General features: G+C 36.7%; 1 protein-coding gene across 1 annotated transcript in view; it reads left to right on the top strand.

Annotated features, from left to right (window-relative positions):
• Positions 1 to 204: 204 nt before the first annotated feature.
• LOC139944245 (sodium- and chloride-dependent GABA transporter 1-like) overlaps positions 205 to 21684 on the top strand; it is a 59272-nt gene continuing 37792 nt past the window's right edge. The window contains exons 1-7 of the mRNA XM_071941224.1: positions 205 to 548; positions 5345 to 5476; positions 6831 to 7164; positions 8018 to 8156; positions 18236 to 18370; positions 19467 to 19570; positions 20824 to 20948. Of these exons, the coding sequence (XP_071797325.1) occupies positions 305 to 548; positions 5345 to 5476; positions 6831 to 7164; positions 8018 to 8156; positions 18236 to 18370; positions 19467 to 19570; positions 20824 to 20948 (1213 nt within the window). The 5' untranslated portion in view covers positions 205 to 304. The remainder of the gene's footprint in view (positions 549 to 5344; positions 5477 to 6830; positions 7165 to 8017; positions 8157 to 18235; positions 18371 to 19466; positions 19571 to 20823; positions 20949 to 21684) is intronic.

Genomic DNA, 21684 nt, shown 5'->3' with positions numbered 1-21684 from the left:
CATGTAGTTACAGTGCGCCTCTTCCTGTATGATTTAATCAACTGGTACCGTAAGAGGGCGCGCTGTAGCGATTTACAAATTCACTGTCCACTATCGGTCACACTGACGTCTTTGGGATATCGATACTCTCCCCTCACATCCACACACGTGCCTCTTGCAGTTTGAATCGCACACTGCATGCATTAGCAGACGACGTGTGCTAAAGTTTGCTCCACACACACACTCGCTGCTGAGCGCTACGCGTATACAGACGTGTATAAAACAAGCGATCTCTGATCACACTATACCACCAACAGCAAGTAAGATGAAAACATCAGTGAACCTAGAAGAAAACACCGCTGACGCATTGAGCCCAACAAAAAGGAAGGATTTGCTTGGAATCGATGCTGAAACTGAAAGTGAAAACGCTTTAAAGGAAAAACCTGGAACTGTGGTAGTTCGAGAGCAATGGAGTAGCAAGTTGGATTTCTTACTCGCGCTGATTGGGTTCTCTGTCGGCCTTGGCAATGTGTGGAGGTTTCCGTACTTGTGTTATAAAAATGGAGGAGGTATGTTTGATGTGTATTTGTTTTTCTTGTCAGTTAGAATTGTTTTGGCGCAACGATTTCCATCGATTACACCATGCTTACATTGCTTGCTTCGTTATGGGATGGGGCCTCTCTAGTCCAATACTCCTCTGACTATGAGTCACTCAGGAGAGCCTCAGGAGGTTCGTTTCTACCTCCATGGTTCCGCTATCGTCTCCATCGATTGTTGGTTCTTCTGCCATGGCGGAACGAACCTCATATAGTTCTACTAGTGATCATTCGTTTTACACGTTCAAAGCACCGTAGCACGTCCAGATCTTGCCAATGCCCAATTACAAGCTGGATACTGAAGGCTCCACCCTACTCGGACCGTTGTATTCATGTTATGTTCAATAGAGCAGGAGAGCTGGAGGCATGTGTAAGCCCCAGGAAATTTATCTTATTGTCTGCTCCTTGCAAAGCATGCAGGTAGCAGACAATCACTCACAAGACAGTGTAGTGTTAGCATTCACTATATTGAGGAAAGATTTACTAAGCAAGCAGGGTTTGTAAAAAAACATGCAACAATAGCCTATACAGTATAATACCACTACTTGTGAGCTCAATCCAACATGTGCAAGTCCCTTTGGTTGGGCAGTTGGAGTCTAACAATGTAGGTGTGCTCAACTTGTAAAGAAAAAGTCTGCTGTTCACATTCAAATAAGATTACGCTCATCCGTGATGATATTCAGGACTGCTGTTCACATTCAAATAAGATTACGTTCATCTGTAATGATATTCAGGACTGCTGTTCACATTCAAATAAGATTACGTTCATCTGCAATGATATTCAGGACTGCTGTTCACATTCAAATAAGATTACGTTCATCTGTAATGATATTCGGGACTGCTGTTCACATTCAAATAAGATTACATTCATCTGTGATGATATTCGGGTCTGCTGGTCACATTCAAATATAATTACGTTCATCTGTGATGATATTCAGGTCTACTGTTTACATTTAAATAAGATTACGTTCAGCTCTTATGATATTCAGGTCTGCTGTTCACATTCAAATAAGATTAGTTGGTCACTTACAAAATTATATTCCTTTTTTCTTCTCTTGTTAAACCCAACTTTGTGTGATCCCTACTGGATTTTGGAGTTTCAATCTTATGATATGAATATGGTGTTTTTGTGTTTGCACATAATAACAGTAAAGGACGCTGGAGTATCAGCTTTAACAGTTATAAATAAATCTTTATGTTATTCGGCCACAGTGACACCCAACATGCTTCACCCAGCCCCTTCTTAACATGCATTTCTTTGCAAAATAGTTTAAGAGGGTACTTATAAATAATTACAAAAGTTTCCCCTTTTCGCTTTTTCCTTTTGGCTAGGCACTAGTGGACAACAGCAATTCTCAGTAAATCTTTCCTCAATATAGTGAATGCTAACACTACACTGTCTTGTGAGTGATTGTCCGCTACCTGCATGCTTTGCAAGGAGCAGACAATAAGAGAATTTTCCTGGGGCCTACACATGCCTCCAGCTCTCCTGCTCTATTGAACATTTATAACATGAATATGTATAGCGTTTAACAAAGACAACGGTCCGAGTAGGGTGGAGCCTTCAGTATCCAGCTTGTGATTGGGCATTGGCAAGATCTGGACGTGCTACGGTGCTTTGAACGTGTAAAACGAATGATCACTACTAGAACCATCTCCATCCATTACCATGTGTTTTGTATTGGTTTTTAGTTTTGTTTACTGTTATTGTACAATTGCCTTCCTTGTAAGTGTAAATTCTTATTTTTATATTGTTATTACATCATAACATTGCATTTGCTTGAATACATTATTCACTACATTGTGCATCGATGAACCAATGGACTGAAATAAAGGGAATTAAATTTAACTGTAAGCTAGCATACTATTAATTATTATATAACACCCACGCAGATCCTTGCCATTTGATTGGAGGATTGTCCGTCACAAGATAGCAAATAAAAGTACCATTGCACGCTGAGTCACTCACCGTGCTTTTTCGTTCCATCCGAAAAGTACCATTGCACGCTGGCACGCTGCCAGCGTGCAATAGTACTTTTCGGATGGAACGAAAAAGCTGAGTAAAAACATCACTGCGTGCGCGTGTCTTTGGTAACGCAGCAGTGTTACTGCAAGGCATATTAGTAAAATTACTAGCATTCGGCTTCTACAATTAAAAATTGTAGCCTACGCTATGTTTGTTTTGAAAGTTGTATCTTTCAATAAAAATGACAAAGATCTACTTGGATGTTATATAAAACAAATAATGAATGTTTTTCATTCGTGCAATGGTGCGAATATGTTCATTCGTTGAAAGCTGGAATGTTCCATTCAACTCGGCTCCGCCTTGTTGAATAGAACATTCCACCTTTCAACTCATGAACATATTCGCACCATTGCACTCATAAACATTCATTATGTGTATACTATTCGTTGGTATTTATCAGAGTAACTGGTCATAATTCGTCAAGGTGCTGAACAAAAAGAAATCTCCCAAACCCCCAAACCAAAGGAGAGGACTATCATGGTGGTTTGATACGGGTCGATTGCAATAATTAACAGTAAATCCTACTTCCTCCGGACGGTCTGGGAAAAGGAGGATTACTCGTGGTTTAGGAGTTCCAGACCAATCAAAGAACTTTTACTTAGTGTTGTGACTAGCGCAGCTTTATTAACAGAATAGTGTTGCTTAGCAGAAACAGGTTACCAGCCCAAATTGCATTAAAGGAAGGTTACAGAATTGGTAAGAAACAAAAATAGTGATGATCACAGATTTACATAAAACTTACAGCAGTCGAATGATGATAATAGTAGAAAACATCCCTTGAAATAGGCCTATTTCTGTCTGAAATGTCATATTCGATGAGAAATAAATAATATAATTGCGCGTTTGGAGTTTATCGCTCAGTGAGCGTTTTATTCATTTTTGTTTTGGCATCGATGCAATGCAAAATTTGTAATCGGTTTTTCACTATTCTCTCGTGACCCAGATGGCCAATCGATCTCAAACTTTGACAGGTTTGTCAGTTTATGTTTAGAGTAGATTACATAAAGTGCTTAGACTGCCAGTAACTGTTTTGTTAGCAAACCAATTCTGTAATGTTCTGTTAAGTTTGCATTGTTGTGCTGGGTGCCCAACTTAGCAAAGTAATTTGTCAAGCATTAGGCCTATTTTCTGCTTAAAGACAGTGGACACTATTGGTAATTGTCAAAGACTAGCCTTCACAGTTGGTGTATCTCAACATATGCATAAAATAACAAACCTGTGAAAACTTGAGCTCAAACTTGCGAGATAATAATGAAAGAAAAAACACCCGTGTCATACGAAGTTGTGTACGTGTACATGTAGATGGTTGATTTCTAGACCTCAAGTTCTAAACCTGAGGTCTCGAAATCAAATTCGTGGAAAATTACTTCTTTCTCAACCACATTACTCGTCACCAAGAAAGGTTTTATGCTATAGTGTCCACTGCCTTTAAACATCTTTATGAAATTGGGCCCTGGTCTATTTCCAAATAAGTAACATCAAGTGGCATTTCAATTTGGTGCTAAGTTACCTTATTTTTTTTTTTTTGGGGGGGTGGGGTACTAAGTCCAAAAGTGGGATGGTCGGATACCAACCCTAATTTGTAGTCCTTGTACACTGTACCTGAAAAATACATTGAGAACAGCACAAAAATCGCAGACGAAAGCTTTTAAAAACACATGCCAAAATAACCAGGCTCTGCCAGACATTTAAAAACATCATTTAGTCAGTCACCCTGTCGTTCACGCTATACTTTTATACTAGGTACCAGAGTTGTGTAATTCACTTACTCACACCATGCATTCACCATCACTGACAGCACTGAATGTCACGTCAAAATAGAATACATTTTTTGTAGATTTGCAATTAAATGGCACTGACAGAGGAATGAAGAAAGAGTTTTGAATAAATATGTGATTTTTAAAGAAAGGACACTCACTAATTTTGAGTATAAACTTGGCTAGTTATCTGTAAATACTAATGTCAGTTGTTAATAGACTGTGCAAGTCTCGCGCAGATTTGAACTTCCGGGACCATTGTGGTCCCAACCTTATGGAGTTTTACGTTGGGGAGATTTTGTTTCGTCCATTACTTTAGTTAAATATAGTTTATGACCATAAAAATGACATATGTTGTTAAAAATGTAATACTAATTAACAACATATATAAAAGTTATAAAAAAGTCAACATAATAACGAAGAAAAATCGATATTTAAACTTGACCTCAGGTCAGGTTACTTGTAAAAAATTAAGAATTTGTGCCCATCTCCGATCACGAAACTTACGAAGACGCTTGTTTTGGCTGCGCGGGGAGGAAAGCTTTTTTATTGGTCGCTTAGGCGTCGGCTTCCTCTTTAAAATGCGTCACGCGCTTATCTAACGCCCTTGCGACCATCGTGCGTCCGCGTATAAACCAGCTTTCAGTAGTTTCACATTTGGGCGTAAATTTACAAAAGGGGTTTCAAAACATTTAAGATCAAACAAACATCCTTTTCCCAGAGTTTTACTTTTGTCTATACATAGACTTTAACCGATAATTGTGTATTTGTTTAAAAAGCTAAAACCAATTTAAAAACGCTCTAATGGTTATTTTTGTTGTTCAGATTCGGCATTAAGAAAAAATTAAAGCAAAGATTTGACTCATAAAAAAATTAAGTTCTTCAGTTGTCGTGTTTTCTCGCTCCGGTGCGCGCGAGACTTGCACAGTCTATTCCATCAGTCCATCACCCTGATTCTACTAATAACACTTTCTTAAACTTTACAGGTGCGTTCCTTATCCCGTATCTGATATGTCTGGTTGTTGGGGGTGTACCTCTACTTCTCCTGGAGCTAGGACTGGGTCAATTTATGGCCCAGGGAGGCATTGGTGTCTGGAAACTTTCTCCACTGTTCAAGGGTAAGTAATTACTCCCCTTCCCCCGCCCCTACCCCCCCCCCCCATTCACACACAAGAAGTGATACTCATAGTCATACCAATTTCCTATTTTTTCCAAGGGTGAAAAAGCTGATGATGCGATTTTAGTTTTTCCATGGTTTTTCCATTAAAAAGATTAACAAGGATAAAATCTTTGCCATAATATTGACACATGATTGCAGGGTTTACTGCTATCTATAATCTATCCATTGAGACCAGTCCACAATATTTCCACAATAGAGGCAGAGATGAAGGAAACGGAACAAAAACAACAAGTATGACTATCCTCTGGAGGGATGTACTCATTGGAAGATAGATATATAGATAAAAAGCCTTCAGACTTTGAAAGAAGAACTTGGGCCTTTTGGATTGATCAACACTTTGATTTTCGGTTACAAGACATAGTGCAGTATCAGTTCAAGAAATATGAAAAACAGAACACAGTACTCGACATTTAGCTTCTTTCAGAATGCATTACTCAAGGGGAAAAGTTAAGTTCTCGGTTACATCATATTTTGTTGTTGGATTTTTGTAATGATACACCATTAACTAACTTTCACAAAACCAGCGTTTTTGTACACTCGGCAGTACCATTATGAGCAGTGTTGATGTGAAGGCTACCACACAGAACCACAGGTGGTTTTGAGCTGTGCATACACTGTACAAAGTACCTGTGTGCATTACAGTAGCTGAATGGTTTCAGATGGTCAGCAAGTTGTTAAACAAATCATGTGGTGTTAAATGACATAGCCAGTAGTAGCCAGAGGGGCAGATCAGTCGCCCTGTGTACACCCACCCCCTGTGTTATCACTTCCCCCAGGCTCAAAGTCATGATAGTGGGATCCTTGATGCCCCACTTAAAACGATCCTCATAGATTCTGTACCAGCTGTACCACCATTCAAAACCACTTGGGGAACCAACTGTGTGCACAGCTACTGGAACTCTCTACCACTTAATCTTCGATCTTGTGTTTGTACCGCAAAATTCAAGTCTCTTCTCAAAACTTATCTTATGTCACAGGTTTTCAATGACTAATTTTGTTGTGTCTGTTTTTTCTTTGTGTTGTGTTTTGTTTTTGTTTTGTTTTTGGTTTTACTGCGCCTTGAACACCCAGCAGGGTGGATATGTGCGCATTACAAGTCTTATTACTATTATTATTATTAGCTATCATACCATTCAAAACCACATTATTAAGGCTTCAAATGGTGTATCAACTTGTCTAAAAAAGGCACCAATAGTAGGAGGATTTAATGCAAAATAGTATCAAAGACAGGGAAATAGCACTCTCCCAAAAACCAATGATAGCTGTAATGTAGTTCTTTTGTTTCCCAAAAGGTATTGGATTGGCAAGTGTGGTCATCGTCACCCTTCTCAACATCTACTATAACGTCATCCTAGCATGGGCTCTTTACTACATGTTCATGTCATTTACATCAGTGTTACCATGGTCCCACTGTAACAATCCCTTCAACACGGATCTCTGTAAAGATCCAACTGGGTATGGTGTACAGGGAACTGACCTCTGGAGATGCGATTACATCAATAAGAATGAGACATATCCAACTGATGTTCCGTTAATAACTGACTTGACAAATGTCACTGATGACCAGCTGAATTGTTCAATGCTTGGGGAAGTGAACAGGACAGGCTCTGTGACAGAGTTTTGGGAGTGAGTGTGACTTTTTATTCTAATTTGTAACATGCAAATCCCCAGACACAAGGCCTGAAGGCCAATTCAAGGTGTGGGCTACAGATCAACTATTTTTCCAGGGGCCGTGGCCACCTACTCCTGGGCATGCTGGAGCTGAAAGTGAAACAGTGGACCCCCTTTGCAGTCCATATGAATGTAGGCTTAGGTGTCATTCATCAGAAGCCTGGATACATCAATCAGAAGCCTGAATACTGATAATTACCCTCGCCTGTGGCTCGGGTAATTATCGCATCCAGACTGCAACCGGTATGATTAAACAGAGTGTTTAAAACCGGCCAAGCACATATTTATTCCCTTAATCAAACTTTTGCTATGGTTCAGTTTGGCTTGTAAAGGAGAAAACCTGCGTTCGGGTCCAGTCTTTAAAGGCACTGGGCACTATTGGTAATTGCACAAAATAATTGTTAGCATAAAAACTTACTTGGTAATAAGCACTAGAGAGCTGTTGATAGTATCAAACTTTATGAGAAACGGCTACCTCTGAAATAACAGTTATTGATAAGAGGTAGCTCTTTCAAACATTAAAAGACTTCAGGCCTGAAGTCTTTTATTATGCATCTGAAAGCACACAAAGTAAGCAACAAGGGCATTTTTGCTTTCATTCTTCTCTTGCAAATTCAAGTTCCAATTGAGCCCAAGGTTTTTTATTTTATTTTTATGTATGATGTATGGATACGCCAAGTGACAATACTGGTCTTTGACAACTGCTAAGGAAGTCTAGTGCCTTACAAAGAAAAAACCTTGTATTCACTTCTAGTCTTTGCAAGGAGAAAACAATTATTTTTCAATTCATAACTTCTCCTTTTTTCAGGCGCAAGATCTTACAAATTCACTTGTCAAGTGGACTTGACGACCTTGGTTCATTCAACTGGCAGCTGACGTTATGTTTACTGCTAGCTTGGGCCTTGGTTTATCTGTGTGTATTCAAAGGAGTCAAAAGCTCTGGAAAGGTAAGTCAAATAAAGCTCATATCTTTTTTAAATTGGTTGAAGGCCCTCCGAATTATCCTAACTGAAGGGCTTTTGGTAGTGATAGCTAAAGGCCTGGTCACACAGGCCCCGATAACGAGAACGAACACACACTTCTCAACAATTAGTTTTTTTACTAGTAACGGGGCTGGAATCCAAGTAATTGAGTATATTGTACGTTTATAATCTTGTTTACAATTTTTTCTGTAAACACTTCCCGTTCCAATGTTTATATTTAATATTTCTTGTTGTATATCTCAGTTTAAAACTCATCTAGATCTAAAATGTAGCCTTGTCAGGCTTAATTCAGTTTTGTTTCAGATTTGACTAGAATTGGCCAAATATGCTCAAAACAAAAATACTATGGTGAGATTATTGGGTTTTCTGTATATGCTGCAAAAAACCCACAATATGTATATTTGCTATAATTTGATTGTTCAACCTACGCAGCCCTTCTGAATGTCAATCAAACACTAATTAGCATAAATGTGGCACATCTTACATCTTAATTATTTTAAGTGACATTTGAGATGGTATTGTTGTGAATATCATGTTGCATTGAAGCGTTGATAACAAGCTTCATGACTCTTCTGTCTTGTCCATTTTGTTTTGTTAGTTTCAATCTGGAAGCTGACTGACCCATAGGGAACGATTAAATCCAGTAGCTCAACATAGCTAGAAATTTAGACTGACTTATTTTGTGCACATTGTAATGCAAATATTTAGAACAAATCTTGATTTTTGAGTAGCATTTGAAACATTTTGTGTAGCGTTTTGCTCTGCTATACAAGGGAAATTGTCACTGCAATATTATTAAAATAAAATGTAATTTTAAATAAGGCATGGGTGAATGACATAAGAGCAAGCATAGTCCCTATGTCACAGGGTTCGAAATTAACACTTGACTGCAGGCTGGAGGCCAATGATTTTAGTGTTGGGCCAGTAAACTTATAAGACTGTACAAGACTGGCAGTCTTGTGTTTTTCAAATAACACCTCATTACGTTTTAAATTAAACTGATACAAATATCTTCAATTATGTTGGGTATATTGAATGACCATGAGAAAAATTAGATCTTGTTTGTTCCCAAAACAGCTCAAATGTGAAACTGTGTAGATGAAGTGTTCTTTTCATTTTGATTCTCCTCTTGTATCAAATTCTCTGGTCCAGTAAAAGTTCTGAGCTTGTGGATTTTTTCACAAAAATTTGACTATATTTTAATTGTGTTAAATATCAACATTACAATTAAATGATAAACATACAATTGTTGAACGAGTTTCAATAACATTCCTGTCAATAATTTTTATCAAGTAGATGTTTAAATTTATTTGTTTTGAGGAGAAGGGGTGGGGCTGTGTTAGGCAAGGAACAAGCAACTTTTTGTTAGTAATCTCAAGCACTAAAAAAAATAAACACAAATGGGTCATTCCACCAAGTTGGGGGACACTTTGTCACATTTGTATGACTTGTGCATGATTTTAGTCCTGCCCCATTTCTGCTATCACTATCACAAAAACTTTTTTGCCTGGTACAATTTGTTCCTTTTAATTAGTGCACGAAGTGAACTTGCCCAATAATGTATTTGAGTGTGGAAAAATTTGAAAAATAAACTTCTGGATGTAAATAACATGGACACGGTTTCCGTGTTACATCCAAATCACACATTTTTCATAATAATTTCCATTAAAATGCGTTAAAACAATTTATACTTCATCAAACATTTTCACACTCAAAGGAGAACGTTACATGAAATAATTGGGTCAAATAAATGATTTCTTTTCATAATATGGACAAATATTGCACAAAAATCAAATTGTGTCCCAACTTGGTGGAACGACCCAAATCAGCAACTACAGCAGACACACATACATTTCTCAATGCAGACTTAGGATATTGAAATACATCAACGATAGAATTAAAAGGTTTTAGTAACAATATAAAACAAAATAGAAGAGGGGAGAGGTTACCAGCACAAATTGCTTCAAGGCACTGAACACTATTGGTAATTACTCAACATAATTGTTAGCATAAATAACTGACTTGGTGCAACGAGCAATGGAGAGCTGTTGATAGTATAAAACATTGTGAGAAACAGCTCCCTCTGAAGTAACGTACATTTTGAGAAAGATGTAATTTCTCACTCAAATGATAAAGACTTCAGGTCAAGCCATTTGTTATGCATCTGAAAGCACACAAAGTAATGCAACAAGGGTGTCTTTTTCTCTCATATTCTCTCGCAAATTTGACGACCATTCGAGCTCAAACCTTCACAGATTTGTTATTTTATGCATATATGTTGGGATACACCAAATGAGAATACTAGTCTGACAAATTACCAAAAATGGCCAGTGCCTTAAACCATGACTCAGTTACAATAAGGAAAAGGAAATCACAAGCAGTTCTATAGACATGCTAAAATGCTATTCTTATCTAGAGTCTAGACTCTGTTAGTTCAATATCAATTTTATATATGTAAAGCTGTGAATATATTCTGCCACACATATCGTACACCTCCATTAGAAAGGTTTGACCATTTTGAGGGAAATAGATTCAAGGTCACGGGCAGGACGTACATGATTAGTAGTGATTATAGAGTTTGGTCAAAACTTAGCAACTGGGGATTTAGAGGATTGGTGACACCTAATTTATGGCTTGTCAAACTTTAGGTGTCGGTTGAGCTTGGGTGAAATAAGATATTTAATTACTATCAAAGGACTATACAAACCCTGTTAGACAAACACGCAATTTACAGCACAGTAAATGATTGTTACATTTTTTTTTTTTTTTTTTTTTTTTTTTTTTAACACAAATATTGACTTCTTCCAGTGCTTTGGTCAAAATATCAAGCAATAACAATAAATAAATAAAATTTGTATACAGTAATAAGAAGAAACTATAAATAAATAGTGAACTTGCAGGTACAACCATGTGTGTGTCTCTTAGGGTGAGTGTTGGCTCTGAAAAGAGCCGGTTGGGTCTTGATGAGTCATGAAGGCCAAGTCCATTAGTTCTCAGACGTATGACTCTGGTTGGCAAGTTTGAATCACAAGTCATACAATGGCCAAGTCCAATAGTTCTTAAAAATATGACTCTGGTTGGCAAGTTTGAATCACAAGTCAAACAACAACAGTACATAACAAATTACTGTACAAAGAAATAGTTTAATGGCATGACGTTCTGACCCTAGTTGAGTCTTGAGAAAGACCCTGCTGGGGTCCAAATGTCAGGCCATTGACTATTGTTTGTAGTGTATACCATAGGTCTTTTTGGTTGGTAAGCATTTTGAAACGGCTAAAACTCTATTTTCTAAAATAAAATTACTGTTGCGATTTGTACAACGCTATGATGGCGAGGGCTTTTTGTGTAGTGGCTATTGTGATTTATTTGACGTAGTAGAATGCTATCATCTGGATATATTCTGAAAAAATTGTACTGATATGAACTTGGTATTGAAAGCAGTGGACACTACTGGTAATTACTCAAAAACCTTTTACGATGACGAGTAATGGGGAGAGGTTGATGGTATAAAACAGATCTCGAAATCAAGCATCTAAACGAACACAACTTTGTGTGACAAGGGTGTTTTTTTCTTTCATTTTTTTCTTGCAACTTCGATGACCGAATGAGCTCAAATTTTTACAGGTTAGTTATTTTATGCATACTGTATGTTGAGATACACCAACTGTGAAAGCTAGTTTTTGACAATTACCAATAGTGTCCACCGCCTTTAAGAATTGAACTTCATTCAGTTTCTTCTTCTTGTTTTGGTATAGTACGAATTATGTCCCATATTTCGTTTAATCAACAATGTCGCACATTTAACAAGGGTGTCAGTCACCAAATGTTATTTTTGAAGTGGGAAATGAATATAAATGTGCATAAAGTTCAATTGGTCTCTCACAAAGCCAAATGTAAATTTACACTTGAAAGATATGCAGATTACAGATATAGACTGCATGAGATGTCGTTCAGACACTTGTCATTTTTCAACAGGTCATCTAACTTTTTAACAAATATCAAAATGTGTGTGTTTATAATGCAGTCACCAGTCAGCCATATTTAATCAATCAATCTTGCACTGTATCCCGCAGGACGTTGGCTCCATGAATTTTCTTTCTCCACTCTTGCCTACCTTGCGCTCTTTGATATTAGGGGAACATATAGGCTGGTTGGTGGTTCAGTGTTTCTACGTGTAGCTGTCTGTAATAATTGTTCTACCTGTATGTTTCCGTATTTCTCCCTTTTCAAGGCACTGGACACCTTTGATACATGTAACTGTCAAAGACCAGTAGTCTCACTTAGTGTATCCCAACAAATCTGTGGAAATTTTTACTCAATTGTTCATCGAAGCTGCAAGAAAATAGGGACAGAAAAAACAACCATGTTGCACAAATTTATGTGCTTTCAGATGCTTAAAAAGACTTCAGGCCTGTATGGCAATGTGTAAGTGATTAAGATCACTTTTCTGAGAATCCTTGGTTGTATAACCAGAATAAATAACAAGTATAAGTAATACCTGTAAAGCTATAAGCTGAGGTAGATGTTGGCAAACTTGGGGGGGGGGGGTATTTATTCACTTATAAGCTTTTAGCTGAAAAAATCACTGTGCATAATCCCACATCATTTTACAATATTATCAATGCTTTTGTCCTTTATTTGACTAGTGATTTGTATCTGAACAACCTGCAGTGAGTCAGATATTAAAGTGACCTTTGTACGTTTAAAACATACAGTTTAGTTGCCATTGCTAAATCCAGTTATATCAGTGGGAGCCGTTTCTCACACCGTTTTATACCATCAACCTCTCCCCATAACTTGTCACCAAGAAAGGTTTTATGCTAATAATTATTTTGAGTAGTTACTAATAGTGTCCACTGCCTTTAACATTTAAAAAGTGATGTAAAACTGTTCATAAATAAAAATCAATGTGTTGTTTACTTTCAATGTTGGTCACTTTCCAAAAACTTTTTTTTTTAAGGCACATACAACTACTCTGTGTAATGTACAATATTCATTCAAATTTGCTGTCACAGTTCAAATTTAAACTAGAAAATAAACGTGTTGAATTTTGTTTTCATTGTTGCTGTGCAAATAAGCAGCAACATGGATTCAGACAAAAATATTCTCTTTAGGATTTTTGCCGTGGTATAATTCTAGACCAAAATTAATCAATTCTGTGCAGCTTTAATCAAAATTTTAAATTAGGCATCCAAAATATGCACAGCTGGGAAGTGCTGCCACTCTTCAGAAATGAATACATGTATCTGTTCCATGTTACCATACATGTAGAGCTAACTTCATGTATGTTAGGGATGAGATTTCTCCATATTTTTTAAATCCAAACACCCAAAACTTAAAATATATAGCAAAATAATTTGTGTTAAATATTTTACAGCATGAGACCATAGTAAAAAAACGAGGATAAAACCGTACATGGAACACCCACGATTGCCCGGAATGAAGAGTAAGGCTTTCAAAACCAAAGATTAATGTATAATGTAAGCAGGCGTCACAGTCAGAAACTTTCGCACGCAAGCTTTTTATTTTGAGCTCGCAAGTGTTCATGCTATGTGTTCGCAAGCTTTCTTGCTTTGTGCTCGCAAGCTTTCATGCTTTGCACTCGCAATCTTTTTTGCTCACAACAGTCTTAAAAAAGTCTTTAAAAAAAATGCCTAACTACAAAAAATATTTTAGTAATTACAAGATAGAAGGAGTTGAAAATAGTATGATGAACCATTCTGTATCAAACACAGGGCAAATGTGTGCTTCCAAATGCAGATAAAATTTTATTAAACTATAGAGGGTATACTTATCAAGTATACTTATCGAGTCCTAGTCGTGATACCTGTGACTTTAAGCAAGACACTTTGATGCTTTGTCCTTCATTTGGGGCGTAAAGCCGATGGTCCCATGTATTGTGAAACACACGTAAAAGAACCTAGTGCACCTATCAAAAAGAGAAGGGGTTCGTCCCGGTGTTCCTGGTTTGATGGGCAGCACATTGCACCACAGCACCTTGTCAACCATTACAATGTGTTTTTAGTTAAAATATATTCCCACAATCCTTGCAAGGAATACTGTATACATAGTGCCAGGAGCGTCACTGTGTGACGGATATGTGCGCTATATAAGAAGCCCCTATTATTAAACTAAAGACCAATCTAAAGTAATGGACCAAGTCCAGGGAACATAGAGACAAATATTGGATGAGAGAAATCCTGTATAACTTTATGAACAGTAAAGGCACTGGATATCTTTGGTAATATTGTTAAAGACCATGCCAGTATTCTCAACATTTGGACTGGATTGATCATCTGCGAGGAATCAAGGGGGTGATAGGCCTAGAATTACACAGAGGCCTTTCATCTCTGTTGCCCAAAGATGAAATTCCAGGCCTTGATGTTACACAATGTAGCCTTGGCTACATCAGCAATAACATCCATTGTTCAGTTGTTATAGACTATTTAGAATATTTTTGTGACAAAAGTATTTTTGTGGATTTATGAACAATAAAGCACCATGCTCAAAGAAACACAATTGCTATACTTGGATGAGCACAAGCCCACTAATCATTTTTCAATTAGTGTGTATGCCATAGCTTCCTTGTGATTTATTGTATGACATTTTTAACCTGAATTCCTGACCTTTAAAGCAGTGTGGAAAATACACGTTAGGTCTCTATCTATTTTGCGGGTGATGAATTTTTTATATATAATTGTATCCTTCATTTAGTGATCTTTATAGTGTTTGCTTGGAGTCTGCTTAGGTATAAATTTCTTTTTTTGTATAGTAATTTTGAAAACATCCCTGAGAGTGCAATTATTATTGTACTTTTGGGGGATTTTTTTGTAAACTGAGCCTTTAGTCTATTAAAGGCACTGGACACTATTGGTAATTTGTCAAAGACCAGTATTTTCATTTGGTGTATCTCAACATTATTATGCATTATAAACTAACAAATCTGTGAAAATTTGAACTCATTTGGTCGTTGAAGTTGCGATAGAATAATGGAAGAAAAAACACCTTTGCCGCACAGGTTGTGTGCTTTTGATGCCTTGAATTAAATCAAAATATTTGGGAGAGAAAGTAATTCTCTCTCAAAAAAGTTACTTCAGAGGTAGTCTTTCTCACAATGATTTCACTGTCAACAGCTCCCCAATGCTTGTTACTAAGTACTTTTTATGCTTAAAGTTATTTTGAGTAATTACCAATATTGTAGTGCCTTTTATTTGTTTTATTGTTTAGAACAATAGGTTTTGAAAATATAATTTGCAAGCTGCAATCTCATAAATGCTGAATGGAGAGGGTGTCATCTTACTGTATCTCCAGTCACTTCACTGGTACCTTCCCTTGTCTATTTCTGAAAAGTTGTGTGGGTGGATGTAGCCTGACTGTTGTTCTGATTTAACATAATTTTTATAAACAAACAAAAATGGAATCATTTGGGCAAAATACTGTTATGTTTAATTTAATTTCATTCACAGCAATACCAAATTTGTCATACGTAATTTTTGTTATTCAGTATAAATTTCATATTTCCATTCTCCTTATTGCCCCTTTGACATCAAATTATTACTGAAGAAAACAACTATTTGCGACTGCAATAATTTTCAAATTATAGGCTTCTTTCTATACTTGCTTGTCTTACATTATGACCTTGTTCGCTTGTACATGTGATGTATGCTGTAGTGTGGATACACTTATTATTTATTAGTTTCAATATTATTTGTTTACATAGCATATCAAAAGCTCATAAACTAGGTTAAGTTGTTCCAAACGTTCTTACATGTCGTGTGTAATCAATTCTGGTTCCAGTAACTGGTGCTGTTCACACGACAGCAATTTAACAATGGTCCCTTGCCGAGGCTTAATTTTAGCATGGTTGGAAAATATAGCAATTGTTTTGACAAGACTTTACAAGAGACCTTGGACAGTACCCAAATTGTCTTCTTAAACACAAGGTACATTTTATAAAATTGTATAGCCATGCCAACATTTAACAAGGAACCCTTGCTAAATGGCTCTTGTGTGAAAGGGACTTTAGTGTATACATAGAAGGAATTCCTCCATGGTACATACATGTATACCTGTGATTGGTGTCCTTTTGTGTCCGTCTTTTATGTAATTTGTTAAGACTGAAGACGACTAAAAGATCATTAAAAATTCTCTCAAATAATCCATAACAATGCTGTTATAGGTTTAATATTAAACTAGAACAGAGCCATTTATGATTTTTTTTTTCAAATATTATTATAGCTCTATAGGAGTAAAAGACAGCAAAGACAAAATAATCTAAATTTCTTGGTCTACAGACCTGTGATTTTAGGATAAATATGAAAATAATTGAACACCTTGAACATGAAGCAGATGTTTCAATAAGGCACTTGATCTACCCATAGACAGTGTGTGTCTGTGATTCCTGCCCCACTCACATTACACTATACCTAATGGTTATTTTAGACTGTACATAGACTATAGTAATGTGTGGCTGTACTCAGTGCGGTAACGCATTTGCACTCAAGCCAGTCCAAATCAATATGTTACCTGCTACGTACCGGGCTTTGAACTTGGACTTAGACTCAAAGCGTAATTTTAATAATTTATCTCTACCTCACGAGGAAGCTAGCTCGCCCACAGCATGTGCAATACGTGTATTATCATACTAAGTATCGCGCATACGTATGTGGGTAGACATATAGCATCCGTACGAAATGTTGCAGGGCACTGTACAGACAAAATTATAATGTGACGTATACACTGAACAATCTATAGACATACCTCAAGCATTTGTGCCATTTTAATTAATGGGTTGTCATGGTTACATGGAACAGTTTCTTTATAGTCCATCATTGCTTGCCTTAAATTATGGGTTGTGTCTTAAGTATGGGAATTTCTTGATTACAATGTAAACGATAATGCCATACATGTACTTGACACTAAACTGGGTCAGGATTTACAAGAAATGTCTTTATTTGATTAGTGGGATTGGGAAGGTGGGGGAAGCTTGGGGAAGGGGAGGGGCGATCAGATATTAATTTGTTTTGGCAAAAAAGATTATGCAAGTTGTTATGATAGGGATATTATAGTTGATTAGAGATGATGAACATAAATATAGTAGATCTTGACTATAATAATGCGTACTTTGCAGGGATTGTATGTGAAACCTGATTATATAGTCATCCTCATCATCATTTAGGCTGTGTTCATCCAGTCTTAGATGTAGCCCTCTTCATGTATGTCATTCATTTCTATTTCTTGCAGTTAAAGTCCCTGTTGTTCCTGCATATATCCTGATGTCATCTCTACATCTTCTCTGTCTGCCACTTTTTCATTTTCCTTGACCTTGGTTGCCATTTGCCAATCCATTATTCTTGTTGTCCGTCTATTGTCATTTTTGGGGGACATTACAGTTTATTAGAGATGATAAAGAAAAGTATAGTAGTATTGATCTTGACTGTACCTGTCTGTTATAATCGATCGTCATTGTTTAAAAAATGTCTTATTCAGTGTGGTGTGAATTACTGGATTAGTCTCAGTAAATAAAAAACCTCATTCTCACTGGCTATATTAATGCCAGTAAACTAAAACAACAACTTCTCAATGATAATTCATAACTCTTAATTACACTGTGTATTGTTATGATTCAGTAGCCGTGTGCACACCCATGTTGCTGATACGTTGTCCTGTCCTGTATCTTTGTCTGTCCCTAGGTTTGGATGCAAAAGCATATGCTGCAACAATACCTAAATGTTGCCCTTTTGCATATTTTGATATTTATTACATGAAAGCTATATTTCAAAATTAATTATTGTATAGCCTACATTGTGCTTCTAAGCTATGTGTGATTCCTTCTCCAAGGACAGCATGAAATAAATGTATTGAAATTAAATGAAATGACTATGATAATGCATACAAAGCGTGATTGGAAACCTGATTATAAGCCAAACTTGTTTTATTCATTTAAACACCATCACTAACTGTTTGAAATCACACATTATGTGCATTATATTCATTTTCTGGTTCAAACCCCATCCACAGTGTTCATGATTGTTTCTTTGTAGGTGGTTTATTTCACTGCAACGTTCCCGTACGTTCTGATCACCATTCTGTTGATAAGAGCAGTTACTTTGGAAAACGCTTCGGAAGGGTTGATATATTACCTGAAACCTAACATGACCAGGCTACAAGATGGGCAGGTAAGAAACTCTTAAAGAATTGTAAGAAATAATGAATAAACAGTAAACTTTTGAACAGTATACTCTGCTTATCTTCCATGAGAAATGAAGACGAGCAGAGTATACTGTTCAAAACGTTGAGACCACACATGCTCTTTTCAGAGCCAACACTCACATAAAAGAGATTTACACATGGTTGTACCCCAAAATTTACTATTTTTTCAAAGTTGTTTCCTATTTATCTACACCCATGCAAAGCTTTTGATACATACTGGTTTTTCAACTTCTTATTTAAAAAAAACGAACATTTCATCAAATTGGGATGTTCTCGCTTGAATGGTAACATGTTTCTTATGTAGCCAGGGGACTTATAGAGAAAAAAATAACAATTATTTACGTTTTTGAAATAAGGTTTTTCATGTTGTTTATTTACTCATTTGCAGTGGTTACTAGAAACATCTCATTTATAAGCACGTTAATTTGCACAATGGAATGTTTTGCTTATAACTTAAATGATTAACATACAGTTGGGCTGGATGCACTGGACCCATATTCTTGGCTCTGCATTATACCAGAAGCAAAGAACCTTCTTGCAGAAGCAGGGGATTCTGCACTTACGACAAGCGTATTTCATGGTTTAGCAGGGCATTTTGGCTTGTGCGCGTGTGGGTACTCCACGTTACTAGACATTCTATGCTTACTAACTTGGCGCTTGCTGTGCAAGCGGAGAATGATGCAAGCGGAGAATGGTGATCGTATGCACTGAGTTCAGCAGTTAGCAGAACCATGAAGTTTTGCCCTGTGCACAATTTCATAAAGCAGTTAAGCAGCAAGTACTGCAAAAATTGGGTGGGGTACCATTCATAACATTGTAGACTTGATGTAATTTTGGCTGGTAACCTGTTTCTGCTAAGCAATACATTTCTGTGCTTAGCAAGTTTTTGTGCTTACAGGCATTATGATTGGGCCATGGTCTTTCTTGGAATAGTTGAGAAGATTGATTGTAGGCAAGCTGACCTTTTCACTGCTCCCAAAAGAAAAAGCCAGTGGGGTGGGGGACTGTTTCAATGCACCCTCCATGTTTTTATTGCCATCTCTTTGTTTTATTTCTCCTCAGACTTGGCTTGATGCCGCCACCCAGATCTTCTTTTCCTACTCTCTGGGGCTTGGTAACATGGCTGCCTTGGGTAGCTACAATGCATTCAATCATAACTTCTTCAGGTAAAGAGTGTTTCCGATAACAATTTTTTGCTCATTTTTTAGGATAAGGGGTGGAGCTGTTTAAGCTGAGGGATAAGCACAGTTGGGTTAGGTTTGAATGACTGGTACAACTTTTTTCCTCAGCTTGTTTATGTCACAAGATATTACATTAAAAAAAATATTTTAGCACGTACGACAGATTTACGCGAGTCTCCTGAAAACATTGCTCTATGGGTTTCACTTTTTTTCTCAAAAACTTGACAACTAATGAAGGTAAATTAAATTACATACATCTTTATTTAAAGTGAGTAGGGATTCATGTCATGGCCAAAAGCTTGATCTACAAAAGGTATCAAAATCGTCTACCCCCTGTTCAAATTTAGAAACACTAAAGGGCCCAATTTTATGGCACTGTAGTTGTTTATAGTGATAATGCATATTGTAGTAGAAATTGCTGGATTTACATAAGCATAGTTCACAGGTTGGTAAGAAAATATTGTGTGCCTGGGCACTTAAAACTAGTATGAGATTATTTGCTCACACAACAAGCCCACAAAATGTGTACAAACCCTCCAAGTGTAGAATTGTAATTGTAAGCACAGACACAAAATACACTGAGGAAGTAATGTCATAAAATTGGGAGGAGATTGTTTAAGTTTACTTTAAAGGCATTGTACACCTTTGGTAATTGTCAAAGACCAGTATTCTCACTATGCATAATATAAAAAAATCTGTGAAAATTTGGGCTCAATTGGTGATCAAAGTTGCAAGAGAATAATGAAAGAAAAACACACCCTTGTTCCACATGCTTTCAGATGTCTATAATAAAAGGCTTACTTCAGAGATATCCGTTTCTCACAATGATTTAAACTATCAACAGCTCTCCATTGCTCGGTACCAAGTAAGGCTTTATGCTTTCAATTATTTTAAGTAATTACCAGTAGAATCCAGTGCCTTAAAAGCGCACTCTTAAAATTAATGGCACTACAAACTTTTTGTTAAGAAGTGTACAGTAACATCAGCTTTCGAAATAAAGCGTTTCAGCATTTTTTTTTGCAGATTTGTGCAGAATTATTTTTCCTTAAGATTTGTATTACTTACTGACTTGTCATCGTCAAAGTTCTCTTTTTTTTCCTCTTTTTTTTTCTCTTTCTCTTTCTTTTTCATCTCCAAAGTGCATAGTCTAGAGACTACTATGTGATTGTGATATGGGCTATACAAGAATGATTCTATATTGTTATGATTAAAAATTATTATTATTATTAATTTGACAGGGATGGAGTCATCTTTGCTGTGGTGAATAGCAGCACAAGTTTATACTCTGGAGTGGTTATCTTTGCTATACTTGGCTTCATGGCTGGCCAACAGGGTGTACCAGTGGCTAATGTAGTCAAATCGGGTAAGTTTTTATCAATTTTCTTACTAACATGTGAGATACGTTTACACCTTAGCAATTTTTTCTGCTACAGTAAGCATGAAAATTTGCTTACCGTTAAGCACTGCTATGAAATTGGGCCCAGGTGAGTCAAAAAGCTAAAAACAATTTTGCTGAGAATTTACTCTGCGACAGTGAAGTTATAACCATGAAAACTTCACTCAATCCACTAATTATAAGTAAAAGTTGAAGTCCAAGCTTAAATGTGGGAGTCAAACATCATTCATAAATACCTGGGACAGTTTCTCTATTTTGATTAGTTGAGAGGACATCATGTGGGGGTGTTTAAACGAATGATATAACCACAGCCAGAAGTGTTTAAACATGGGCGTGACACGCCAGCTTGCACCTGTGTTTATAAGACAGTTAATTCATTCCTATTGGTCGAGAGCAACTGCAGAGGGCCTTAACATTTCATAGCTGGAGGGGTGTACTGTTGAAAGAAATCATTGAAGAATTATAATGTTGCATTTTTTTTTTACTTTTGGACCAAAAGTATTTATTGCTCAGGTAACTATCGCATCCAGACTGCAACCGGTATTAAACAGAGTGTTTAAAACCGGCCATGCACATATTTGTTCCCTTATTTAAGGACAGTGGGTTTACACTCTACCTGCATTTAATCATCCCTGAAATTAGGGTCAGAGTTGTGTCTGTATATATATTATTCAATTACTACAATTTATAGCTAATTAGCCTC

This window comes from Asterias amurensis, chromosome 1 (assembly GCF_032118995.1).
Source record: "Asterias amurensis chromosome 1, ASM3211899v1".
NCBI lineage: Eukaryota > Metazoa > Echinodermata > Asteroidea > Forcipulatida > Asteriidae > Asterias > Asterias amurensis.
This window is presented reverse-complemented; position numbering and strand designations above follow the sequence as displayed.